The sequence below is a fragment of the Melanerpes formicivorus genome, unplaced genomic scaffold (genome assembly GCF_026170545.1).
Source record: "Melanerpes formicivorus ecotype bairdi unplaced genomic scaffold, bMelFor1.0.p_v2 SCAF_50, whole genome shotgun sequence".
Lineage (NCBI taxonomy): Eukaryota > Metazoa > Chordata > Aves > Piciformes > Picidae > Melanerpes > Melanerpes formicivorus.
In genome coordinates this window covers 3124038-3151191 of record NW_027142402.1, presented here as the reverse complement: position 1 = coordinate 3151191, position 27154 = coordinate 3124038, and the positions used below count along the sequence as shown (strand labels likewise).

Genomic DNA, 27154 nt, shown 5'->3' with positions numbered 1-27154 from the left:
GAGGATATCTGAGGGGTATTCCATGAAAAAGCAAAACAGATACAGAAGGATGTTGCATTTCCCCCCCCAAACAATGAGGCAGTGAGAGGCAAATCTTTTGTGTTTGGACAACTTTTAATCCCTAGCAAAGAAGCGAGCCTAAACATTGGTCAGTTTCCTGCCCTTTTACCACCGCAGGGAGGAAGCCAAACCGAAGAGGTACAAAGTTGCACTGGATATCAAGGACAGCTGCTGTGAAGTGCAGGAACAGGTGAGATGGAGATTTGTTAAACAATCCTGGAAGAAGATGAAAGGGGAAACCCAGGGTATGTTACGATAGAAGTTTATTACACACTGGTTAATAGGGTGTAGAGAAAGCTGGGGTTTTGATCAAGCAAGGCAAAAGCACTGAACCTGGCAGCTTTAATTACTTCTTGGAATTAATTCTTTTTTCTTTCTTTCCTGTTGGAAAACAAATACAAGACAGAGACAGTCCAACAAGTTCTTGGAATATGCTGGGGACAGCTTTTTCTTCAGAAGGCAAAGAAAGCCATTAAGGGAGTGGCTATTTTAGATCTTCTGCTGACTAGGAGGCACGAACTGGCTGAGTGGAAGGGAATTGAGGTGAAAGGAAACTCCATCATTTAATGATCACTACCACAAAAACAACAGGCAGAGCAGCAAAATAAAATTGCTGTTGAGTCTTGGTTTGCTTTTCAGAAAGCAAACCCAAATGTTAGCAACCTCCAGAGACTGATAAGCGAGGTTTCTGGTTTCCTAGGAAGACTGTTTCATTCGTAAAAGAATGCAGGAGAGCTCATCTGTTTAAGTCCGTGCTGGAGTCAGCTCTGAATTACCCAAGGTAAAGGGAATAAACCTAAATTAGGCAAAACCAGAGGATCATCCAAATTAGGCTGTGTAAATTAATCTGCAAGGCTCTTCACCTTTGCAAGAGTTATGAACAGACCTCCAAAGAGCCACAGAGAGGAGCCTGATGCAGACAAGCTTATGTTCTGCTCCTTGTGCCATTTTCTGCTGCTCTCCCACAGGAGATGCTGAGGGAAAACAGGGCTCCATTAAACCCCAGTGCCCATAAACCATCTATCAGCAGTAGGTGACTGCATTATTACACAGCTTATCCCAATCCAGAAGAAACTGCTGAATTCACACAGCCCACATGCAATTTCTTCGGCTTTTATGATTTATCTGACAATCAGACCTTTGAGTTCTGCATCAAAGCACAAAAGGCTGTGGCCTGCTGGAGTGCTCTTTCAGATGCTTCTTTTAAAGTCTTTTAAATGCTCTTAGTACAAATGGCTCAGCTCCAGGTCAAAAGGAATGACACCTCAACAGTTTAACTTAGCTGTAAGTGTGGCCCATTTCTTCTAGGAGAAGATCAAAATGCTAGCTCAGAGGTCACTACAAAGCAGCTGAATTCTGCCACTCTTAAGTATCCACTGGGGAAAAACAGTATTAAAAGAAATAACCAAACATCTACTTGCTTTTCTAAGGGAAGCCCTTGCAAGGAGTTAATAGACAAGCCCAAGCAAGGCAGCAATAGGGTGAGCAGCAGGGTGGGTTTTTTTTCCCTGTAGGTAGCTCTACTGCAATAAAAATATCACCCCATCACATTTGGCTGTTTTGTAACTGTCAAGAACTGATCTCTTTCTGCAGGCATGTTTCTGGAGTATCAACAGAACAAAGATGCTGAAGGAGACCACAAGGGATGTTTGGGGTTTGCATTATTTGTGCATTCAACTGGAGACCTATGAGTCTTTCCCAAAGGCTCCTTACAGAAATTAGGAGGTGAGATTTTTCTGCCTTGAGAAGACTAGACAATAAATTTTGACAGGCAGAATATTTTAAGCCCTCATCAAATATATTCAGATGAATATTCCTTCCACAAGCAAGCCAAACCAAAAAGCAACTTTTCCAGTTACTGGCCTGCTGTGCACTTGTGTTAATGTGGAGGGGAAAAAAAGAAAGAAAGAAAAATAATGTTTCTCCCTCCATGGAAAGATTACAGTAAAGACAGGAATGGCATTGCACAACGTTGTCTGCAATCTGAAATTAAGTTCTCACATTAGAACAGAAGTAATTAGCATTTTCCCTAGCTTACTTCCAAGCAGCAATGCTGCTGCCAAGCAAATGAGTAACACTGCATGAGCTAAATGAACACTAGAAAACAAACGTGGAGCCATTCCTCCTTCTCTGGAATAAAACTTGGCAGAGAAAACAGAACAGGTTAAGTGAGAAACTATCAAAGTGGAGGTGCTCTTCCTTTGTTGTTTTGGGTTATATATACTTTATGAGCCAAAGGAAAAAGCCATATGGTTTGGGAGAGCAGGCTGCTGAAGACCTCCTCGAGCCATTCCCTTTGTTGGCTCTTCATGCCAGCTACAGTCATCCTGCACCTTCCTTACTTCCATCTAGGATACTCAGTTGAACATTTTCCAGTACTTCAAACAGAGGTCTTTCAAAAGGAGATTGCAATTACACCTAGTGTTAAATTCTGTTTTCAGAACAGCCATCTCCTTTATGAGACATGTAAGAGTGTGTATAGACACTTTATGTAAGCACAGCTGGTTTGTTTTCTCTTACCTTTCTGAGTGCTGCTGGTAGGGAGGCAGTAGACATTGATATTGCTGGAAGAGCATAGGAGTGTGAACAGCTTAGTGATGGTCTCTGGTTTTCTGGAACATCGTAGTGTCTGCTTGATGTATCATAGTACCTGAGAAGAGAGTAAATGTTGTTTAACTAACACAGAATTCCATGAGGATAGGGGTTGGAAGGGATCCCTGGGTGATAGGTTGGGCACAATGGTCTTGAAGGTCTCTTCCAACCTATTCTATTCCATTCCATCCTATTCCATTCCATTCCATCCTATTCCATTCCATCCCATTCTATTCCATCCTATTCCATTCTATTCCATCCTATCCTATCCTATCCTATCCTATCCTATCCTATCCTATCCTATCCTATCCTATCCTATCCTATCCTATCCTATCCTATCCTATCCTATCCTATCCTATCCAACCTCCCCCTGCCAGAGCAGGTTCACCTAAAGGAGGTTGCACAGGTTGGCACCCAAGCAGAAACTACCCTCACCAGATATTTTGCCCTCAGAAAACACCACCAAAGAACAACCCAATCAACCAAAACAACCCCACCACAAACAAAACAAACCTCAACAAACACCAGAATAAAAATGTTTTGCTTGTCCTTAAAATATGCACATTTTTCATTTCAGCTGGGCCAGAAATCCCTTTCCCATAGGCTTCTTTTCCAGACTCATCACAAAGCCCCAAACCCGGCTCTGTTTGTACAGCTTTTAGTTGCAAATGGAGCTTTATAACTGACTGCCATGCAGAGCTTTCAAAGGGTAAATGAGGGAGCAGAAAAGCCTCAGGCACATGTATGGAAGTGTTCAGTTTATTGCACAATTGTGGTGAAAATGTTTTGACATTTTAACACACATCCCAATAACCACGTGCAATTATTTTGTTTATTTACCTAGTTCTAAGGCAGAAAGTGCATTGCTCTCAGGAGCTGGTTACCTCCTCCCAGCCAAAGCTGACTTGGAGCTGTCCATCTTGATTTTAATTTTCTGCCTCTACCAGTGGAGGTTGTTTTTGGAGTCACTCCACACACACTGAACATGAGAGAATTCAAAAGTCGTGTCAACCAACTGCTCACCTAGTGCTGAAAGATCCTCTTGCACCCCACCCTGTCTAATGCACTGACTGGAGGCCTCTGGAAGACTGCTGAAGGAGGCAAAAGTAGACTGAGGACTATCAACTCAGTGACTCAGAGCAGTGGAACAAGTGACACAGTACAGGCAGAAGACCAGCAAGGCTTTTGATTAAGTCCAGGTAAGGAGGAAAATAACAGCACACCATGAGAAGGGGATGGAGAAGCTGTCAAGTGTTGAGCTGACACCAACACTGAGAGGCCACCACTCACAGTGGCTCTGCTGCCAAGCATCTGCTATACAACAAATGTATCAGAAAACAAGGTGCCACCCATCTCACACGACACACCACCAAAAGGAGGCAGCTCTGGGAGCAAGCAAACACAAATCATGGTGTTTCCCCAGGGTACTCCATGTCCAGTGGCTGTGCTGGTCCCCAGGCGAGCCAGCAGCATCCACATGGGAGGCAGTGGTTGGCTCCCCTTCAGCAAAGGAGGGAGGGTCCCCTGAGGGCATCCTCACACCTCACTCCCATGGGCTCACTCCTGATGGGCCATCTGTCTCTGAGACCTCAGGGAGCTGGCAGGTCCACATCCTGGAAGCCATCGTTTTCAGAGTATGGACAAGCAGCAGCTTCTTTCAGACCCCTTTTTTTAAAGGACACAACACCACACCAAAAGCTGAAGCTGGCAGAAGCAGCCTGGGAAGCTCCAGCCCCAAGATGGTGTGGTAGAAAACAGACAACTCCAGAGTCCCTTTGAATTTCTTCACGGTTTGAGGTCTGCCCTGCCAACAATCTTCTAAAGAGCTGAGCTCACCAAAGCCTCTCAAAAGCTTTACTTTATGGCACTGGGCAGTTTTCCAGGGAAAGGCTTCCCAGCCAGAGGCACAGGCACACACACAGCCCCCCGGGGGCACACCGAGGTGTGAAGGCACAGCTGCACCTCCTCAGCCCCGACAGCCAAATTCCCTTCTTCCAGCCCAAGCGTGGAGCAGCCATGCCCAGCTCACCATGGAGAAACTCAGCGTGGGGCAAGGGCAGGTGGGGGGACAGTTACTGCAGAGGAGCTGACGCAGTCAGCCCACACCCTGCTTTCCTCACCCCAACCTGTTTGTGTAACCATCCCCATGGCTCCAAGCCCCGAGGGCCCCAGGGGAAAGGGCTGCTTTCAACAGGCTGGGTATGTTAGGAAACACTCCCAGACATTTTGCAAGGCCCATCAATCGTTGGAGACTCTTGGAGAGAAGCTTGGTCTGTGGAGGGAAGAATTTGTAGATCAGGAGAAATGGTGGGGTGAATATTTATGGTAGACTGAGTAGTGTAATGTTTGCTCTGTGCTTGGCTACTAAATAACACAACTAATTAGGTGCAAAAGGCTCACAGTATGTTTACCTGGTCTACAGCAATCTCTGTCTGGCATGTTTTCATACAGCTAATGAAAATAATAGCTAATTTTACAGTGAAGCAAAGGAAGAGCAGGAAGGAGTCCTTGGAAATTACCAAGCGTTTGAAGAGAGCATGAGGCACTAGAAGGAAGGAGGAGAAGCACAGGAGAAGATGTGGGTACCTACACCTTCTCTTCACCAGCCCAGGGATACTGGTTCACAGCAGAACTATTGGCTGGTAAAGTAAACCACCAGACAGGAATCCCACTGGGGAGTGCTCTCCTATGCTGATACCACACAGCTTGGCCCCCTCCTAGCTGTCTGTGCCTAAGTCACAAGCAGACACACCACGCTGTCCTGCTGTCTCAAAAGGTCACAACTACAAACCATATTGGTGGGAATGAACCTGAAGACAGAAGCGTAGGAAAGCTCTAAGACAGGACCAACAGCTGACAAAGAACAAGAAGAAAGGAAGAGATTGTCATAAATCTTAAACTAATGATGTTTCCTAAACTGATATCCTGATGATTTTACAGCCATGGCTTCCCTCATAATCCATCCTGTCCAGCCCTGATACCCATCTACAGCCTGCTGGTTTCCAGCACAGTCTCCAGTCTGTGCCCAGGAGATGGCTCTTGCACATTAACTCCCATTATCAATCAACACTTTTTCACAGGATGAGATCATACATTTGAAAGGAGAGAGCATGTAGGAGCAAGAGCAACTTGATTAAAATGGAAAGAGACACATTTTGTTTGTTTATGCAGATCCTCTGCCCAGCCTCCCCCTCCCACAACATATCAGCACTTGAGTTTTCCCCTGGGACCGGCAAGTATCGATTTGATCAGCACAGTGTCTGTGCTAAAGATGTACTGCAAAGCACAGAACAGCCCTCAGAGCCTTTTCCCCAGCCTGCCCACCACCTAGGTGCTCATGACTATGATGGATTCATCTGTGCTGTCAAAGACTTTACCTCCCTGTTCACTCCCTGGTCCTGGTCCCCTTGTCAGCCACACTGCACAGGCATCACTTTGTGCTGGGACTCTCCTCTGGAGGAACTTCCCTCTGAGGAAAAGCCAAGGTGCAGCTCGGTGGATGGACTGTCCTGTGGATGGGACTGTACCAGCTCTGGCTCCTCCTGCCCTCAGACAGCCCCTGGATGCCCCACAGCATGCAGTGTACCCTTGGCATAATGCTAGAAAAGTACCAATCTTGCAGGCAGCAGAGCAGCCCTCACATTACCTCAGACACTTTGAACTGAAGCCACCAAAACATAATTATGGTCTCAGAGCCATGGGGGCATCAGACCATCAGGTCAAGTGCTAAGCAGCAAAATCACAGCCAGTTCACTCCAGAGGTGTGTGATCTTGAGAGGTGTGGATGCCTAGAGAAGGATTGCTCCCTGGGGCAGCTCCTGTAGCAGTGCAGACTCGACTCTAGACAAGGTTTTGGGGTTTGGTTTGGTTTGTTTTTTATGGCACATTATTTGAGTTGCTGTAGCTACAGCCTTGATATATTTTGAGCTTTTCAAACAGCCTGCTCTGGGCTGAGGTTTTCCATACAAAGCTACTGCTCGTTGTTCCTTCTGTCATCTCTTCCACAAAACCAGTGTGTGGACTCCCAGAACAGGCTGAAGCAAGCTACATACTGCATTTAACATCGTCTCTTCCCACTGCCTCTGCAGTCCCTTTACTGCATCCCCAGCTGTAAAAGAGCTTCTTCCCTTCACTGCAACACAGTTCAGACCCAATCCAACTTCAGCTCCTGCACAAACTGGTTTGAGACACTGGGGGAACTAAACCCCTCTTGTATCTACCTACCCACAGATGGCTTCAAAAAGTGCAAAGCCAGAGGAGATGCAGAGAGACGTGTGCTTGGGACACAGCTTCCTGCCATGGGAGTGACAAGGGAGGGTGTGTGTGTGTGATTTTTACAGGAAAAACAGCACCTCAGAACTTCTCCCAGGCTCTGGAACTGCCAAGTGGCTCTGAGCTCCTCCCGGGGCACGGCATGAAGAAGCGGTGGGGAGGGCACACACCTTCTTGTGCCGGCACCCTGCCATCTAATGGCCAGGCTTTGGAGGCACAGGTGAATCGAGTTTTACCTTTCTGCCTCCACCTTTCTAGATCCTAGAGATAGAAAAGTCTGTTTAAACTACCTTAGGTCACCTCTTGTCAGGGCAAGGTGTATTTCAACCGGCTTGCTTCGAAGTGTTTTGTCAAACAGCTTAATAACAGAGTTAATAACTCACCTAAAAGTGCCCTTTGTTATAGCTGCTCTGCTCTGCCTTACTCTGTCAGCCTAAACAATTCCTTCCTTTGTTTGACAAATTCACAGCATTTAAATATTTGCAAGCTTCAGCTCTCTCTCTCAGCCATTATTTAGCATAATTTTCCCTTTTGTAAGTGGAATTCCCATCTCCTCCTCTCTGTTTCTTTCTGACAGCATCTCTCCAGCAATCCTGTCTCCAGAGCTGGACAATGTTCCCATTCTGGTCACACCACAAATCAAAAAGAGCCTCATGGCTTTGTTCCACGATACATATGCACACCCAAACACTGCACAGAGCTGCTTCTAACCCACAGCAACACCACAAACTTGTCATACTTGCTGGCCCCTGATGTACCTCCACTTGTTTGGTTTTTAGAGCCCTGCTGCCTTCCCAGCCCAATAGATCAATTTCAGGTTATTAAAGGTATTTGTTTGCATCTGGCAGTTTGTTGAAGCTCTGAACAACTGCTCCTGAGATGAAATGGCTCCAAGAGCCTGCTTTTCTTGCACTTCAGACAGCGTGCAATTGGAAGTACTGGGGTCACCAGTGCTCAGAAGGTGTTTTTCCCAAGTCCTAGCACAAATACACAGTGTTCCTCTGCAGCCAGACCTTTGCTAGAGTGAATCCAAGCAGCTTCTGGTCTCTTACTCCTAGTGACCCTTTTCCACTTTGCAAAATCACAGAGCCCCACTGTCACAGAAATTACTACAGTCATCATTATGCCTAAGGTTCACTTTTTCACCTCTACTCATGAGGAAATAAACCACATACAGACTCCTCAGACTGAGAACAGCTGCATTTGAACTGTGTGGTTATCACCTAGATAATCTGGAAACACTGAATAATGATTTTAGGGGCCCCAGACATTGTGGAGCTAGCTAAAAGTCTTCATGAATAGTAGTATAGAGTTCATCTAGAACCAGCTGCTCATTACCATTTCACTCTCTTGCCTCCTGATAATCTCAACTAAGGAGTTTAATTCCTGTAACAGAGGTGATTTTGTATCTTGCTGGCATCACTAACATCTTCAGAGCAACTCCATTTCCCCCCTCTTTACATCCACAAACCAGATGATTATCATTCTGTATTGATGTCAGTAAGAGGAGATGCATCACAGATTTCAGTTAGCACCCACCACAGGCAATCACCTCTCCTGAAGTGTACTTCTAGCACCTTGGCTTAGTACAAAACCCACTTGATCATACACAGATACAAAAAATCCTGGTTTCAGTGGAATTTTGTCACTGGGTTACTTGGAGACTATAAATTAACAAGCTCTTATTTACTCTGAAAGTTAAATCCCAGAACCCCAGATCATAAGGAGTTGGCAGGGACCTCAAAAGATCATCTAGTCCAAACCCCACTGCCAGCAGGGTCACCAAGGCCTCCCCAGAGCCTTCTATTTCTCCAGGCTGAATAACCCTAATTCCCTCAGCCTGTCCTTATAGCAGAAGGGTTACAGCCCTCTGGCCCACCCATGACCTTCTTGTGCTTGGCCACCTACTACTTCTTGAGAAAGGCAATCTTCTATTCTAATCATGGAGTCTTTACAGAGAGGAAAAATGTGTTCTTGTAATCTGCCCTGCCTTGGGAGGGATTTTGGGTTGGTTGGTTGGGTTTTTGGGTTGGAAAATATCCTTGTTATCATCTGGCCACTGGGTGGCACCTCCACACAGATGCCAGATGTGCCCCAACAAACCCGTGCTGCCTGTGATAACCACTCCATCCTCCCACTGCCAAGTGCTGGCATAGAATACTTTGGGTTGGAAGGGACTTTAAAGACTGCTAGACCAGAGAGAGAGAGAATCATTCGTGTTGGAAGAGACCTTTAAGATCATCAAGTCCAACCATTAACGCAGCAGCCCCCATCTAACATGGTTTTGAACACTTCCAGGGCTGTGAGCTCCACAACCTCTCTGGGCAACCTGTTGCAGTGCCTCAGCACCTTCATGGTGAAGAATTCCCTCCTACTGTCTAATATTAATAGAGTTTCTTCCACTTTGAAGCCACTACCCCTTGTTCTGCCACTCCAAGCCTTTGCCAAAAGTCCCTCTCCAGGTCTCCCATAGCCCCTTTCAAATACTACATCAGCCCCACAGACACAGCCAGGTCTGGGAGACAGCTGAAGTTTATCACTAAAAAAATGACTTTGCAAAATATTCCTGGCCTTTTCCACTGGCATTTTCCCACTCCTAATTTTAGAGGGGGGGGAACCTGAAGTTGTATAAAGAAACCTAAGAGTGGACACCTGATTCACAGTGCCACAGTGCATTAGAGGCTGGATGTGACCTCCAGAGATCGCCAGGTCCAACCCCCCTGCCAAAGCAGGATTCTTTGAACACGTGGGGGTATCTGACAGATGTGACACATAACAAACTTGCTTGCTTTGTGTTTATGTGAAACAAACCAGATTTGACACTGCAGCAGCATCTAGGGAGCCTTTGCAAAGCCTAATCCCAGTTTGGGTGGGCAATGAACAAGGAGACGCCACTAAGATCCTCATCCCCAGGAAGGGTTTGTAACTTTGCTGCTCCTGGACTAACCCACTGAGGGCACAGCTAATCTTGATATTTATATCCTGACCTAGCTTTAAAGCATTGTATAAACAATAATCATCACACTGACTTGCCTAACAAAGGTAATATCTCATTTTATAGAGTAAGAAGGTCAAAGAACCAGATGAAGCTGTTTGAGGAGACAGAAAGCCAGCAGCATCACTCATTTCTTTAAACACATGATGCTTTTCTCCCTTTGTTCATCTTGACTCACCATGGCCTGATGAGCAGAAATAAGTTACTGCATAATTTTGCCACTTTCTGTAGCTACAGAGGGAGATACAGAATGATGTTTACAAATGCAGGGACATGAAAATGCTTCTGAGCACACAGACTCACACTTGCAACATCTTTCCCCTGCTCTTTCATGTCATTTGGTTTAAAGTGAGAGCTGGGGGAAAAAAGTGGCAAAGTTTGGGCTCTTTGCTCTTTAAAGCTTGCAAAGAGCATCTAGTAATCTGCTGGAGACTGAAGTTCCACTTTGAAAAGTGCCCATCCCAGCTGGGCACTTCTAAACACACTGCAATCCCAGCAGCAAGCAGGAAAGCCTTTAATTGGTAGAAAAAATGTTTCTGTGCACAAGAAGAGAGGAGATAGGTTTATAGACACCAGAACAGGCCTCTTGAGTTTCCACTGACCAAATGCAGGGGAGCTGGTGCAGGATGGGTACAGAGCCAGCAGGGAGGGATGCACCAGCTGAACCCCTGAACATCAGGTCTTGTGGCTGGGCCACATCTTGTCACACAGAAATAGGACAAGGGGCAATGGATATAAACTGCAGCACAGGAGGTTCCACCTCAATATGAGGAAGAACTTCTTTATTGTAAGAGTCACAGAGCCCTGGAGCAGGCTGCCCCAAAAGGTTGTGGAGTCTCCTTCTCTGGAGCCTTTCAAGCCTTGTCTGGATGTGTTTCTGTGTGACCTGTGCTGGATTCTATGGTCCGGCTCTGGCAGAGGGGTTGGACTCAATCTCTGGAAGTCCTCTCCAACCCCTAACATCCTTTAAGCCTGTGAAATGACCACAGCACCAGACTCAAGCTGAGGACTGCAGGAAGGTCCTTTTCATCATGAGATCCCAAAGGATTACAGAGCCTTGCAGCAGCCTGGTGTTTCCTATCCCTCCTGCCCCAGCCTCCCCTGCACCCCATCTGTCTGGCAAGGAGACCCACACGTAGGTGCTGCAAGTCAAGTGCCATACAGGGTTGGGGGTGAACCCCCAGCAGCACAGCCCGAGAGAGAACAGGGCAAATGCATGAGATGTGTAGAGGACCTGTGAGGTTTGGCTGGTGCTGCCTGAACTCATCGATTTATCTATTCATCAGAATCTTCCTAAACCACGCCCTGCAATTACGGCAGAGGAACTCGCCTAAAAGGAGTTGATTTCAGGAGCTAAACTGTCCCGCTGTCTCGAACAAAGACACCCAACCAGTGTGGTAGCAGCCAGCTTAGATTTGCATCAAGTACACTGAGCCTAATTGAAACTCAGGCTTTTGGCAGCAGAGCACAGAGGCACCTTCTCCTCAGAAAACAGCGGAGTCGCTTCTGGCCCATGGAGATCGGTGGTTACAGCTTGCAGCGCTCTAAGTTTAGTGTAGCATTGCTGGATACCACCTATCTTCAACGCCGAGGAAACCTACACAACAGTTACGTGCTGCAGGAGAAACAACACAAAAGACAAAGCAAACAAACAAAGCCACCCCCAAACCAACCAATCCCAAACAGCACAAACCCCCAAACAAACCATTTTGGTGCCTTGTTTGAGGGGGGAAGGGAGGAGTGGTTTGGTTTTGTTGGGGGTTTAATTTTGCTTTATGGTTTTGTGTTGTTCAGAGTTTGTTTTTTCCTTGGTTGGTTGGGCTTGGGTTTTGTTGTTGTTGTTTTGGGTTGAGTTGGTTGGGGCCTTTTTTTGTTTCATTGTTTTGTTTTTAGTATGGCACTACAGAGGTCCCAGTTCAGAAGGCAAATTGGGAAACTCAGCTTTGAAAAGCAGCCACTAAAGTTTGACTGAGCTTTAAGCAGGGAAGCAAGAGCAAGTTCTTGCAATGATTGAGCAACTGAAGTTTTCTGATGCCAAGAACCCAAAATTGAATTAAAATGATAGTATCATAGAATCAGGCAGGGTTGGAAGGGACCACAAGGATCATCCAGTTCCAACCCCCCTGCCATGGGCAGGGACACCCCACACTAGATCAGCCTGGCCAGAGCCTCATCCAGCCTGGGCTTAAACCTCCAACCACCTCCCTGGACAACCCATTCCAGGGCTTCACCACTCTCATGGGGAAGAACTTCCTCCTCACATCCAGCCTCAGTCTCCCCACCTCCAGCTTCATTCCATTCCCCCTAGTCCTGTCACTACCTGTCACCCTCAGAAGTCCTTCCCCAGCCTCCTTGTAGCCCCCTTCAGATACTGGAAGGCCACAATGAGGTCACCTGGGAGCCTTCTCTTCTCCAGACTGAACAGCCCCAACTCCTTCAGTCTGTCCTCATAGGAGAGGTGCTCCAGCCCTCTGATCATCCTCCTGGCCCTTCTCTGGACACCTTCCAGCACCTCCAGATCCCTCTTGGAACAGGGGCTCCAGAACTGGACACAGTACTCCAGGTGGGGTCTCCCCAGAGCTGAGCAGAGGGGGAGGATCACCTCCCTTGCCCTGCTGGCCACACTTCTCCTGCTGCAGCCCAGGAGCTGATTGGCTTTGCAGGCTGCAAGTGCACACTGAGAGCTCCTGTTGAGCTTCTCCTCCCCCAGCACCCCCAAGTCTCTCTCCTCAGGGCTGCTTTCCAGCCAGTCCCTGCCCAATGCTGTATATTCAGTAAGCAGTAATAGGAAAAGATGAGGCTGTACTTAGATAAGTCAGCTGATGTAATGTGAGATGTTGTGCTCCTTGCAGACTTAATGACAGACTCTCTAATTTCAGGTTTCAAACAATGATAGCTCTGCTGCACAGCACAGTAATAAGGATTTTCTCATTTGCCTAAAAACCTGCACCTGCAGAGATTTTAATATAAACCCTAATACTTTACTCTTTTTAGTTTAGGGAAACCACTAATTGCCCCTTTAATTGTTCCCTGCATATTACTATATGGAACATCTAAGTGCAGTTGGAACTCTGTCTTGAAGTAAAAGGGTGACAGTGCTGCATCACTGTTGATGGATGTGTTGGAGGGGCCAGGCCCATGACTCTCATGTCTTAGAGCAAACCATCCTCTCCTCACCTTATATTTGCATTTACAGTTATATTTATGAAAGCCATTTTAAGATGGTTTAACACAGATGCCTTCCAGTGCCTGAAGGGATCCTACAGGAAGGTAGGAGAAGGACTTTTCATGAGGATACCTAGCAACAGGACAAGGGGGAATGGTTTGAAGCTGAGAGCAGCATTAGATTGGACCTTAGGAAGAAGTTCTTCAGTAGGAGGGTGGTGAGATTCTAGAGTAGGTTGCCCAGGGAGGCTGTGGATGCCTCCTCCCTGAGGGGTGTTCAAGGCCAGGTTGGATGTGGCCTTGAGCAGCCGAGTCTAGTTGAGAGGCATCCCTGCCCATGGTGAGGAGGTTGGAGTGGATGATCTGAGGTCCCTTTCATCCAACCTAAGCCATTCTAGGATAACAAAAAAAAGTATCTATTTCCATAGTTCCTCTGGCTTTTCAAGAATGCAGGGAAAAGGAGAAAAGTCCTTTGGGGAAGTCCTGGGAGTCATCAAGCCTTTTGGCAGGAGAACAATGGAGGAGGTGAAAAGGTGACTCAGACCGATTAAGTACAAGTCACAGATGCAGCATGAACTCTAGCACAGCACCAACATGAGAAACCATTTCACAGTACATCCTGTGGCTCTGCAGATGTCTTCAGCATTCTTCACTCTTTTAAGAGTAATTAATGTGGATATTTCAACTGTCCAAAGTTACATGTGAAAACAAATACAGGTGTGTGGATGGGCTTTGCTGCCTTCATCCCTCCACAGAGGTCAGGCTTGCTGCCAGCTCAGACAGGCATCACCACACGGATTTAGACTATGAAGTGCTTCTTTGAAGGCACACTGGCTTCTTAAGGAGGATTAGCTTACAGAGCAAGTAGCAGCAGACTTCAGGAGTCCTCCTGGATACCACCTCGCTGCAAGGCAGCTTACCTATATCTCTGCATCTTCACTCTGCAGAGCCAGAAGATCACAGGCTTCACTTCCACCGTTTGTTTTGCTTCACCTTTTGAGGAATGAGTAGTTGTTGCCTAACAGTATTTTTGCCTCTTGTCAAACCTATTCATCACTCCCCTCTTTCACCTCCTTCTCTGTTCCACAGTTATCAAAACTGATCTTGCAGGCGGTGAGAGGAGACAAAAGAAGGCAAAAGAGGGAGGAGAGGAGGAAATGAAACATTGAAATGAGAGGCTCCTGGGAAAGGAGGTGCAGACAAGCTGGAGAGAATATTCTTTGAACTGGGGCACTGACAGCCCAGTTAATTTTGTGCAAGGCTTTGTTATTTAAAACTAGAAGCATTTTCTTACAATTCAGAACACTTACTTAAGGCTGCTTCCACTTTGCTCATTAACAGCTCTCTTCTGGATTACTGACCTACAAGGCCTTCAACCATTGGTTAGGAACAGCTCATCTTCCAGCCTCAGTGCTTGCTCATCCCAAGATGCTTAACTACCTTCTCAGCAGGAAACACCTTCAGCTTAATTACATTAAATGTCTGGGATGGAGCCTGCCAAGCGGTTTTGAGCACAGGGAAGCAGGCAGGGGCACTTTGCAAGGAGTAAAACCCATGTGCCCCTTCAATGAAATCAGTCCATCAAAAGGAAAGTCCTAAGGAAAAAGGAAAAGAACCACAAACCCTGAGTATTTAACTTTGAGGAAGCTTGTTAAGACAAACTGTATTTCTATCTCTTGCACTGATCTGTGGCCACACCTCTAAAAAAGAATTCCCTTTCTTTTGTCTCTTAGATGTAGGCAGCAGATAGCCAGAGCAGAGGTGGCTAAATCACAATGCACAGGCACCTCTGAGGGAGAGCAAGTCTGGTTTGTCCACCCTAAGCACTAGCTTTCAGCCACACCTGCTCTTCTGATCAGGGCACGTCTATTATTAGTGAAAGCTCCCTCTCCCCATGACAGGCAAGTTTAGATAGAGCCCTCCTTATCTGTGATTCAAGATTCATCTATAAAATGATAAGATTACTACAGTTCTGTTTGAAGCTGAATTAAGAATGAAAACTTAAAGGAGTGAACTTGCTCTTACTAGCCTACAGCTATAGAATCACAGATTGTTACCAAGTCTGCTTGACCTGGTCTGTACCTAGCTGGTGTAACCTCCACAGTGTTTGCTGGGGGAAGTCATTTTCATCTTGGTAAGCTCCATGCTTCAGCCCTTTGTCATCCAGAAGTGAACGATTTTGCTGTGGCACTAAGTGACAAACTCTATTGTTCAAGTGTGTGTGCACACACATGATCTCCTGGACTCTGGTGCTTCATGTGCTGCCAGTGGGGAAACTCATTCAAAGCTTCTAGCCTGAAAAAGTTCACATGATCATCTAGAAAAACAACCAACCCACCCAAGAGCTTCACATACAAAGACTTCTAGAGGACTTCACAGCACCCTGCTGTAAGTTAGGTAGCTCAGTTTGGAGCTGGGTCTTACACAAGACATCTAATTGAGAGTGGAGTACAAAGAGTAATTAAGTAAACACCTTGAATCATGCAAAAGGATGCCACAATTTCAATCACATTTTAATTTTAAAATAGTTCACACATTAAACTTTGTCCTACAGCAGCACTTGGTACCAATGCATTATGAGTCTTAGACTTCACACATGAAATGCAAGTCGTCCTGGAGCCAGTTCAAAGACTGACTTAAGTCATCTAGGATGTCCTATTTACAAGAGCTTACTACAGAGTCATCTGCCAGCAAGTCTGTAGTTACCTGCTAAAACCTTCTACTTTAATTTCTGCATTTGCCTACTTTCAACTCCATGAGGGCCAGAACCAGCTTAACAACATTTATCTTGTCATTTGTGATGACTCCTTCGGAAGGGACAAAGGAATTACAATCTCCCACGGATAAATCCTCAGGTTTGGGAGGCAAAATCGTTTTGGTGCTGGGTGTTAGACAGCAAAGTATTGTGGATTGAGGACTCCTAAGTATAGCATAAACCCCTCCTTTCTGAAGAAAGCTTCTCCCAGCTGCAGAAGCCACAGATGCCTTCTCTAAACCCTAAGGAATCTCCCAAAAGGAGCAAGAGTGAAGAGCTGAAGCAATCAGCGCTCTGTCACTGGAACTGGTTGTGCAAGGACAAAGGAAGTGGTCACCATTTCATTGTGTGAAACAAGCATCAGTTTCCAAATCTCTGCACTGAGCCTCCAAATGCAGACCTTCAAGCCTTCTGAAAGCCTCCTCTAGGCTGCTGTGAGCTGCAAGTGCACAGGCAAGCTGGCAGCAGAACCCCAGGGCTGAAAAGTTTCTCTTTTGCAAAGACTCTCAAACCTCTCATGGGGGGCTGAAGTTAACTTTTGCCAGGCCGACTCAAACTTTTGCGCCAGGGGAGGTTTAGGCTGGAGGTGAGGAGGAAGTTCTGCACTGAGAGAGTTGTTAGCCATTGGAATGTGCTGCCCAGGGAGGTGGTGGAGTCACCATCCCTGGAGGTGTTCGAGAGGGGATTGGATGTGGCACTTGGTGCCATGGTCTAGTCATGAGGTCTGTGGTGACAGCTTGGACTTGTTGATCTCTGAGTTCTCTTCCAACCTTGGTGATTCTGTGAAACGAAGCTGTACTGACAAGCAAAATCTGCTCTTCACAATGGAATGCAATGAATGTGTATGAAATACACAGGATTCACAGTATTATGCAGGTATTTACAGTTAAACAGCACAAGGAACCCCCAGGCCAAGGACCAGGGGAAGCTACTAGCTTCTCCCATCCTACCCCCACTGTACCCTCCCCATACAAAAGTGATAAGAGAAAGGAGCAGAGAAGTTAGACTTAGCCAAAGCCAGCCAGAAGCAGCCAGGTTCTCTCTCTCCTGAGTGAAGCAAAACAGCCAGAGATCAGAAAAGAGAAGACTTGTTATGGTACAGCTCCTCTCATTCTGTATATTTACCCAATGAATTTGTTTAGAACAACCTTCTGTTTTCCTTTTCACACCCAACAGTGATTTATTTGTGTTTTTCTACTTTTCTGCTCTAAATCTGTAACTAATCTTAAAGGCATAGCCTCAAACCACCACACCTCTGTCAAGAGAGATTCCTTATCTGGAATGCAGAACTCTTCTCTTCATGTGAGAGGATACTGACTTCAAAGCAGCCATGGATCAGGAAGCAGCAACTCAGGCTGGCAATTCAAATATTTGAAGATTGTTTTCAAGACAGATGAGAACCAAATGTTGTAAACTGCTAAGTGACAGATGTAAAAGTAAAGTGGCATGATGTTGCCAAAGCATCATAAGGAAATGACTTTACTGGCCTGTATCAGGAACAGTGCGGCCAGCAGGAGCAGGGAGGTCATTCTCCCCCTGCACTCAGCACTGGTTTGGCCACACCTTGAGTCCTGTGTCCAGTTCTGGGCTACTCAGTTTAGGAAAGGTGTTAAGATGTTGGAAGGTGTCCAGAGAAGGACAACAAAGCTGGGGAGGGGTTTGGAGCACAACCCTGTGAGGAGAGGCTGAGGGAGCTGGGGTTGCTTAGCCTGGAGAAGAGGAGGCTCAGGGGAGACCTTATTGCTGTCTACAACTACCTGAAGGGAGGTTGTAGCCAGGTGGGGGTTGGTCTCTTCTCCCAGGCAACCAGCACCAGAAAAAGAGAACACAGTCTCAAGCTGTGCCAGGGGAGGTTTAGGCTGGAGGTTAGGAAGAAGTTCTTCACAGAAGGAGAGATTGGCCACTGGAATGTGCTGCCCAGGGAGGTGGTGGAGTCACCACCACTGGAGGTGTTTAGGAAGAGTCTGGATGGGGAGCTTGGTGCCATGGTTTAGTTGCTGGGTGATCGGTTGGACTCAGTCTCAAAGGTCTCTTCCAACCTGCTTTATCCTATTCTAAAAGGCTTGGTCTGAACTGTTTCCATCAGAAGGCAGCACTGGAGCCTGGTCTGGAAGTCTGCTAATTACAAATCTTCCACATAAAAAAAAAGGCAAATGAAATATTTACTTGAGTGAGGCAAGGCAATGAATCATGTAGTCTTCTATTAATGTTTCCATTCATTAATGTGACAGAATAGGAGCTACAGAAACAACAGGACACTGAAGTCTTGGTTTCCCTAATTAAAGCTAGTTTGAGTAACTCAGGGCTCACTAATTAACATGTGCAATAAAAGTTCTAGGATCTTCAGAACGACAGTGGCTGGACCTGTTAGCCAGATCCTGTCCTCTCCAGGGTGGTGAGACACTGGAACAGGTTGCCCAGGGAGGTGTTCACAGCTGGGCTGGATGAGGCTTTGGGCAACCTGGTCTAGAAGGATGTGCTCCTACCCATGGCAGGGAGTGGGACTAGAGGATCTTCAAGGTCTCCTCCAACCTAGTGCATGTTATGATTCTATGACAGATAAATACAGGAAAGGGCAAGGCAAATGGACTGCATTGCAGTGTGCTGCTTCTAGCCTAATTCTATGCCCTAAGTCAGTCTTTTTTTTAATGCTCTATTAGGCAAGCAGGCAAGAGTTGGCTCAAAAAGTAGTTTTGCTGTAGCAACCTTGGCAGGCCCTTTGAAAAACACAGAGTCTGCTCAGCCCAAGTTAAAAGGCACACTGCTTACATTAAAGCAAAGCTTCACTGCCCCTTGGCTTATGTCAGCGATATTGCTGCATCCTGCTCCCTCCACAAGACCAAGAAAACAAACAAGCACCCTGAAAAGCCTGAGCAGACTGAGCCCTAGACCACAAGAACAGAAGGTGCAAGATGACTGAAGGGTTTTGTTTTACAGCTACATTTTGCAACTACAACTGTCTCTCCTCCACCATCCCTCACCTTCATTATTCAGTTGTAATTTGGGCTGGATTAAAGGACAGCAGAGCAGCATAAAAGGAGGGGTGGAAAGCTAACCCAAACAAGCACCTCTATAAAAGGGACTTAGAGGAGACAAAAGATTGTTGAGCAGATGGAAATAATTAGGCTGTTCCAGGCATATGACACATGCAGAGATCAGTGGGAGAAAGAAAGCATTTCTGAGAGTGAGAGATGGGAAAGGTACTTCAAGAAAGAGAAAAAGAAAGCAGGGTGAGGACTTCTTCAAAAGTTAATATAAAGGTTTCCTCAAGCTGCCTTTTCTTTGGGGTTTTTTACCCCATATATTTCTTACTCTTGGAGGAGATAGAAAATAGTTTAGGGGAAAAAAAGGATTTGTATAAACATGAAAAAGCTGTCTGTACTGATCCAAGCTCTTCACCTTGCTATCTTCTGCTGCAGACAGGCTGTGCAGGCACCATGTCAAAATTCAGACCCAAACAGGCAACAGAGTCAATGTAATCAACAGGTAGAGAGGAAATAGCATGGAAGAGGTAAAATCTAATAGGGTTTGCACTGCAGTTCTGCTGAGACTCTTCAGAGTCTCACTGTGGTAGGTCCTGCCCACCAAAGTGGGTATGCCCACTAAGTGGGAAGGGAGGAGACCCAATTATGCTGACACATCTGTAATTATCATAACAGTTTCAGAACAGCAGCTGCTTCATCAGATTTATCATCACCAAGACCCAACATCTGACAGGGAAGGCTTGTGGCAGGAGGCATCAACACCAGGTAACTGCAGGTGTGAACATCAAAGCCAGCTGATAGGATGTGCCCAAGCTTTTGGGAGCCATCCAAGACACACACAACATAGGTGCCTCTGTGGTCTTTCAAATCAAGATCACAGGACAATAGTGACAGCCACCTGAATTTGATGGCATTGGCAGTGACCTCCAGGATAAGAGATGTGCCAGTGATAGCAGCTCATTATGGAGCCCTCAGCTCAGGAAGGACATGGACCTGATGGAGTGGCTCCAGAGGAGGGCCACAAAAAGGACCACAGGGCTGGAGCATCTCTGCTACAAGGACAGGCTGAGGGAGAGCTGGGGGGGTGCAGCCTGGTGAGGAGAAGGCTGCAGGGAGACCTAATAGCAGCCTCCCAGTGCCTGAAGAGGCTACAAGAAGGCTTCAGAGGGACTGTTGGCAAAGACCTGCAGGGATAGGATGAGGTGCAATGGTTTGAAAGGAGAGAAGAGGAGATTTAGATTGGATGTGAGGAGGAAGTTTGGAAGAAGTGGTAAAACACCGCAACAGGTTGCCCAGAGAGCTGGTTGAGGCCCCATTCCCTGGTGTTTAAGAGCAGGCTGGATGAGGCTCTGGCCAGCCTGATCTAGTGTGGGGTGTCCCTGCCTATGGCAGGGGGGTTGGAACTGGATGATCCTTGTGGTCCCTTCCAACCCTGAATGAAACTATGAGATATTCAAGGTCAGGCTGGCCAAGGCTCTGAACAACCTGATCTAGTGAAAGAGGTCCCTGCTAACTGCAGGGGGCTGGACTAGATGACTTTTGGAGGTCCCTTCCAACCCAAACCATTCTATGATTACTAGCTAAGCAATGCTACAGGCCAGCAGGAATGTTCTTCATGCTCTTCACACCAGTGTCATAAAGGGCAAAGCATGCCCAAAGTGTCAGCTGCCTCATTAGATCTGACTCGAGGTTGCCTGCTTTGCAGGAGGATTGGTTGCAGAAGGTGCCTATGGCCAACACATCTCCAGGAAAGTCAAACAACACATTAAAACATATGTATTCCTTTCTTCTATCTGTGGCTGTCCACAGGCACACCTGTGAGTAATTACAAATGAATAATCAGGCAGCTCAGAGGTGAGAGGTAGAAGGGAGACCTGAAGGACTGTTTTTCTGAGTCTACCATCAAATTTGGATGCCCTCAGAAACCATGTAGGATTTTATGAATGGGAAGCTGTAGGACTGTCCTTTGGAACTCCTATTAAATAAGCTAAATACAGTTTTGGACCGTGCTGGAGGTGCTGCTTGCTGAGCCCCAGCAGCCTTAGTCAGTTGGGCAAATCCAGCATCCAGAGGTCACTTGTTTATAGGCACAGACACTGTTCCCAAGGCTGTTTGCTCAACTCCCAACAATCCTGGCTGGCTCTTTGATGTGGTGATCCCTTGCTGTTCCCATCAGGTCTTAAACCTTAACTCTTTGAAATCTTCTCATCTGCAGGGTGATTGTCTGTAGATGAGCACTCTGTCTTGGGAGGATGAGCTGGAAGCAGGATCTCCAGCACCTGTGAACTCAGCTTCCAAATATCCTGGTGCCCTGGGGACTGCTGCTAGGTGGATGCAGGGCTGAAGGGTCTCTTATTGAGCCACCCTGTCCACCACAAATGCCTTGCATCCCTGGACTGTCTCAGTAACCATATCTTCTTTCCAGGACCCACCTGTATTGCCAAAGACAGAGCATATTTGCATTCATCACATCCTGATTCCTGCAAATGGTGAGGAGTCAGAGAGAAGGGCAACACCCTTCCTCCACAGCAGTCACCCTGGTGTCAAAGGTAGCAGGGCCATCAGGGGAATTAAATGCCATCAGCAATGTAATCTCAAGTCCTGCAGCATTAGTCAGGGTTACCTGCAAGCAGATGCCCTGATGTACCCTGGGTTCCCCATCAAATATAACCTGGCACCTTGGGCTGTGCCAGCACCGCTACTGAATGCCACAGTGGCAACAAGGATCAGATAACCAGAAGCTACAGAGAGGATCAGTGCTCAGATTGTTTCTTTATTGTCATTTGCTTGTGATTGAGCCCAGGGAGAGAAGCAGAAGGCACTGGCAATACCACAGCACCTGTTCCTCACCCAGGTACTTTGGAAGCAGGTCACCAACATCAGAAGCTGCATGAGCACCACTGGAAAATATTCATGCTTCCAGTGCTGGGAGGTGCTCAGTACTCCTCCAGATGCCCCTGATCACTGCCTTGTCTCTTTCCTTTTTCAGTAATGTGAAATCTGTGACAAGGGACCTAAACCAAGGGACCCAGGCTTATAAAAACCTCCCCAAGAAGATGAAATTTGCACTAAGGCTCAGGAGGGACTCAAGCACATGAAGATGTTTCACCCCTTGCTCCTCTGATACGAAGCACAAGTGGCAGCAGCAGATCTGTGGACACTGCTAGATTAGAAAGGCATGGAACCACAAAATGGCTTGGGTTGGAAGGGGCCTTAAAGAGCATCTAGTTCCAATCCCCCTGCCCTTATGTTTGAGCACAGTACCCACACACACACACCCCTGAATACAAAACAAGGACCACTGCTCAAAAGCAAACCAGTCTGTTTAGACTACATATGCAGAAAATAAAAGGTCCTGGCAAACCCCCTTTCTGAGGTGCCATCGATGGTGAGCATCTCTCTCTTTTTGACCCACTCCTAACACCTGTAAAAACCTGACCCTGAAGTTGAGACATGATCAAAAGGCTCTCCAGAGTCTTGGTGTTCACAGGCTAAAATCAGAAGGAAAGGAGAGGCAAGCAAGGGCAACCCAGGGAAGATCTAAGAAACGCTAAATCAGGTGAGTCTGTCCAGATTTCAGTGTCCACTTCAGTAGTATTTAACTTCCTGACAGCCAATATCCTTTCTTTCCCAGCTGTCTCCCCCGACAGTCTCTAAAATAAAGTTCAGTGCTGAAAAGCCAGTCTGGGATTTTTGTTTGTTTGTTCTATGAGTGGCATCCAGGGCATCCTATAAAACATGGGATTTTGTTTAAAGCACAGTGACACACTGACACTACCAACACCACTCCATTTACTGAGAGAGATGAACATCCCCACAGGGTTCACTCAAAAGGAGAGTTGGATGTTGTGCTGCCTCAAAAGCGTGGCAAACAGAAGTGAGGCAAACGTATTGGAGAAGTGAGGGCAACAAAGTTGTTGGCCATTGGAATGTGCTGCCCAGGGAGGTGGTGGAGTCACCATCCCTGGAGGTGTTCAAAAAGGGATTGGATGTGGCACTTGAAGCCATGGTTTAGTAGTCATGAGGTGTTGGGTGATAGGTTGGACTGGATGATCTCAAAGGTCTTTTCCAACCTGGTTAATTCTGTGATGCTAACTGTGTGAGTCCTTCCTACAAACTGAGTAAGATGCTGCTTGGGAGAGGGTTGAAATCTCTTTTCAAAGGTAGAAATGACTCAATGGAATATTATACACACCCACACCCCTCCAAAACCAAAACCAACCAAGCAAAACACTCCCCACAGCACCAAACAAACAAAATCACCTGTAGGAGAAGCCCCCTGATTGCTTCCGAAAGCAAAATAAGCAGGCACGTGGACCTCAGCCAGAGCATGGCATGGTGCTGCCAGCACATGGCTGGTCACACCTGCTTCGTGGGGTGACACAAACACCTGATTTGTCATCAGCAGTAAAACTTATTTATAACCAGCTTCAAGTGTCATGGACATCCTGCTAGCACGAAAATGCAGCCAGTAAAGCAAAATGGCTCTGTTAGAATGCAAACAAGTATTATGTGCTGCATACATAACATTAATTGATGTATTATTCATTTACAGCCAATAAACCAACTCTGTACTACAGCATAGGCTGCAAAGCAGTGAGTCTGCTGGAAGTGGGCAAAAATATAGCTCAGAATTATGTGAGAAACAGATCAGAGGGGGGACAGAGCGAGAGAAGGAGGGGGGGAGATCAGAGGGGGGACAGAGAGAGAGAGGAGGAGAGAGGAGGAGATCAGAGGGGGGACAGAAAGAGAGAGAAGGAGAGAGGGGGAGATCAGAGGGGGGGACAGAGAGAGAGAGAAGGAGAGAGGGGGAGATCAGAGGGGGGGACAGAGAGAGAGAAGGAGAGAGGAGGAGATCAGAGGGGGGGACAGAGAGAGAAGGAGAGAGGAGGAGATCAGAGGGGGCACAGAGAGAAAGAAGGAGAGAGGAGGAGATCAGAGGGGGGACAGAGAGAGGAGATCAGAGGTAGGGGAACAGCCTGGGGAATATTACATCCCAAAGAAGACATGAAGGAATTGCATGTTGGTAAAGTACAAGCAGAACTACTGATGAGACAGAAATCTATTAGTTAGAGAGGCACAGCCAGGAAATAAATGTTAGACTCCCTTACATTTGGTAGAACCAAGTCAGAAGTGATGCCCCTCACTGTGGCAACCCAGAAATACACGATATGAACTCTCATTTTCTGACTGGAGGATTCAATTTCAACCAGAAAAGCATCTCCAACTCAGCACTGCATGAGGAGGAGTTCCATGGACCATAAAGAACAGCAGGAACAGAGAATTTCTGGATTTTGATGAATCTTCTGTGCCACAAAGAAAAGAACTATAAAAAAGTGGAGCCTTCAGAGCATGAAGGACTTGCTTTCTTTAAGGTGGCTGCAGGAAAAGCACAGGGAGGTAAAAACACTCTCTAACAGAACTAAACCAAGGAGATATGCCAGAGGTTGGCAAATAACTCTGATCTACCTTCCAACTTGGAAGAGGTTGGACATGTCCAAACAGGCACACAGAGGTTTCTTTTTCTTTTGAAACCAAAACCAAGCAAAACTGAACTGTAGAATGTGGTGAGCTAGTCACAACTGTAGCGATGTTAAGGAATCACCCTGATCATATTCAGTAAAACAACCACCAAAATAAAGCAATTCCAAGAAATCAACTGCTAAAGAAAGCTAGGAAGACAAACTACTCAAGGAAAACAGTCAGGCAGCAGTGAGAAGTGATGTGGAGGCCTTTCTAAGGGGAAATAAAACACACTCCATACAGCAATCCTCTGTCCTAGTTTTGAAAGCATCTTGCCAGGGCACTGAAACAAGTAACCATCACAAAAATCTGATCACATCAGGTAGCACTACAGAGTCATCAAAACCACCATGGTGCTCAACACTTGAGCTTCATTTAGACACAGAATTTACACACAGAATTTGAGAGTTTCAAGCTGCCAAAGTTTTTGGTGGCTACTTCCTGCTCAGTTCCTCCTCAGCAGTCACAGCAAGCACCTTTGCAATGTGTAATCACCACTGGAATACTTCTGTGTAAGCCCTGAACTATTATTATTCCCTCCAATGCTGCCCCACTGGTTTAGCAGCAAGTGGGACATTCTTCCTGCACTGGCAGCCTGCTCCTGACAGGCTCCTGCAGAGCTTCTGAGCTCTGTTGTTCTAAAGAGGGAAGATAAGAGATAGGTCCCATTAAAACTAGGTTCATTTAGGATGCAGAGCATTCATGAAATGCTCAGGTCTGAATTCCTACACAGTTCCACATCATTTTGCTGCTGTTTTTAAAAGAAGCCTTACCACCACATTGTATTCATAGAATGGTTTGGGTTGGAAGGGACTTCCAAAGGCCATCCAGTCCAACCCCCACTGCAGGGACATCTTCCACTAGATCAGGTTGCTCAGAGCCTTGGCCAGCCTCACCTTGAATAGCTCCAGGAATGGAGCCTCAACTGCCTCCCAGGGCAACCTGTTGCAGTGTTCCACCATCCTCATGCTAAGAACTTCCTCCTAACATCCAATCTAAATCTCTAATTTCAAACCATTGCTCCTCATCCTGTCCCTGCAGGCCTGTGCAAACAGTCCCTCTGCAGCCTTCAGGTACTGGCAGGCTGCTATTAAATCTCCCTGCAGCCTTCTCTCCTCCAGGCTGCACACCCCCAGCTCTCTCAGCCTGTCCTTGTAGCAGAGGTGCTCCAAAACCCTGATCATTTTTGTGGCACTCCTCTGGACCTGCTCCATCAGGTCCAGTTTTTCATCTGACCAGAATGTCACACAATGAAGCAAGGGCCAGTTTTCTACTTGATTGGGTCTGCTTTTGGTTTTCAATCTGCAAGACATTCTTAGCACATTGGCACACATGTGAAAGATGTTCAGGGTAAGACTCTCTCTTATTTTGAACTTAGCCTTATAAAAGTTAAGAGTTGGAATCAGATGATCCTGAAGGTCACTTCCAATGCAAACTATTCTATAATGATTACTTTTTTAAGCTGTGCTTTGATCCAAATATTGTATGTTTATGATAAACACTGCTTGAAAGCCAAGATGAGAATCAGGGAATCAGAATTATTAGGGTTGGAAGGGACCTCAAGGATCAGCCAGTTCCACACCCCCTGCCATGGGCAGGGACACCTCACACTACAGCAGGTTGCTCAGAGCCACATCCAGCCTGGCTGCAAAAACCTCCAGGGATGAGGCTTCCACCACCTCCCTGGGCAACCTGTGCCAGTGTATCACCACCCTAATCATAGAATTTCTTTGGTGGGAGCAGACCTTAATATCATGGAGTCCAACCATTGAGAAGTCAAGTACCTAACAGAAAAAGCTGTCCTTAAGCTTCAATTTCTGTTGTTGTGTTTGTTAACTGCAATGAGCCAGAGTATTGTTGTACCTCTACCCATTTTTTTCCTTTGATAGTGAACGTGAAGTCTCTCCCAGAGATCTGAGCTCACTCATGAATTTCTCTCACACAGAACACTGAAAATTAAAAAGCTGGCAATAAAACTATTTGCTCTACCTCACCTCCAGGGCCATATACAGTAGAGACTTCTACTTGACCCAAACAAGGAAGATATCATCTAGATCTCATTAAAGAACTGCTTAGTTCCATCATCAGTGGCTCCAAGCCACAAATACATGGCCTGAGATAGTGCTGACAAGGAGGCAGACTCACAGGAATCATATTACAACTGTGGTTTGCTGCTCTACTAAGAGAGGAGAGAGATCTCCAGTATCTCAAGGGGGCTACAAGAAATCTGGGGAGGGATGTTTAGGGTGTCAGGGAGTGATAGGACTGAGGGAACGGATCCATGCTAGAAGAGATTTACATTGGATTTTAGGAAGAAGTTCTTCATCATGAGGGTGGTGAGACACTGGAACAAGGCTGCCCAGGGAGGTGGTGGAAGCCTCCTGCCTGGAGGTTTTTGCAGCCAGCTTGAATGTGGCTGTGAGCAACCTGATGAAGTGTGAGGTGTCCCTGCCCATGGCAGGGGGATTGGAAATAGATGATCTTTGAGATCCCTTCCAATCTTGACAATTTTGTGACTCAATTTCCACCAGATGTGACAGGAAGGAGCTGCTCACTGGGAATCAGGCAGCCAGCTCCACGTGAAGGCACTTAGTACCTGCAGGAGCATCACCTGTGCCGTGTTTCAAACATCCCCATGGAATGTTTATTGGCCTCTTGGTCTCTTTTCTAATTCTTCACCTCATACACACCCTTTAAATTATCCAAGGACTATAAAACCTGATGAGTTCCACTCTGAAATTGCAAGCAATACGTATTCATTCAGAGCATTTGAAAGGTGCCAACTCTTCTTCTTCTTCTAGGTCCTAC

The 27154-nt window shown here is 46.5% G+C and overlaps 1 protein-coding gene across 1 annotated transcript in view; it reads right to left on the bottom strand.

Moving 5' to 3' along the window:
• The window catches only part of CRYBG1 (crystallin beta-gamma domain containing 1), a 93361-nt gene that overhangs the window by 57008 nt on the left and 9199 nt on the right, over positions 1 to 27154 (bottom strand). Inside the window, exon 2 of the mRNA XM_068160471.1 lies at positions 2581 to 2710. Coding sequence (XP_068016572.1) covers positions 2581 to 2710 — 130 coding nt within the window. The remainder of the gene's footprint in view (positions 1 to 2580; positions 2711 to 27154) is intronic.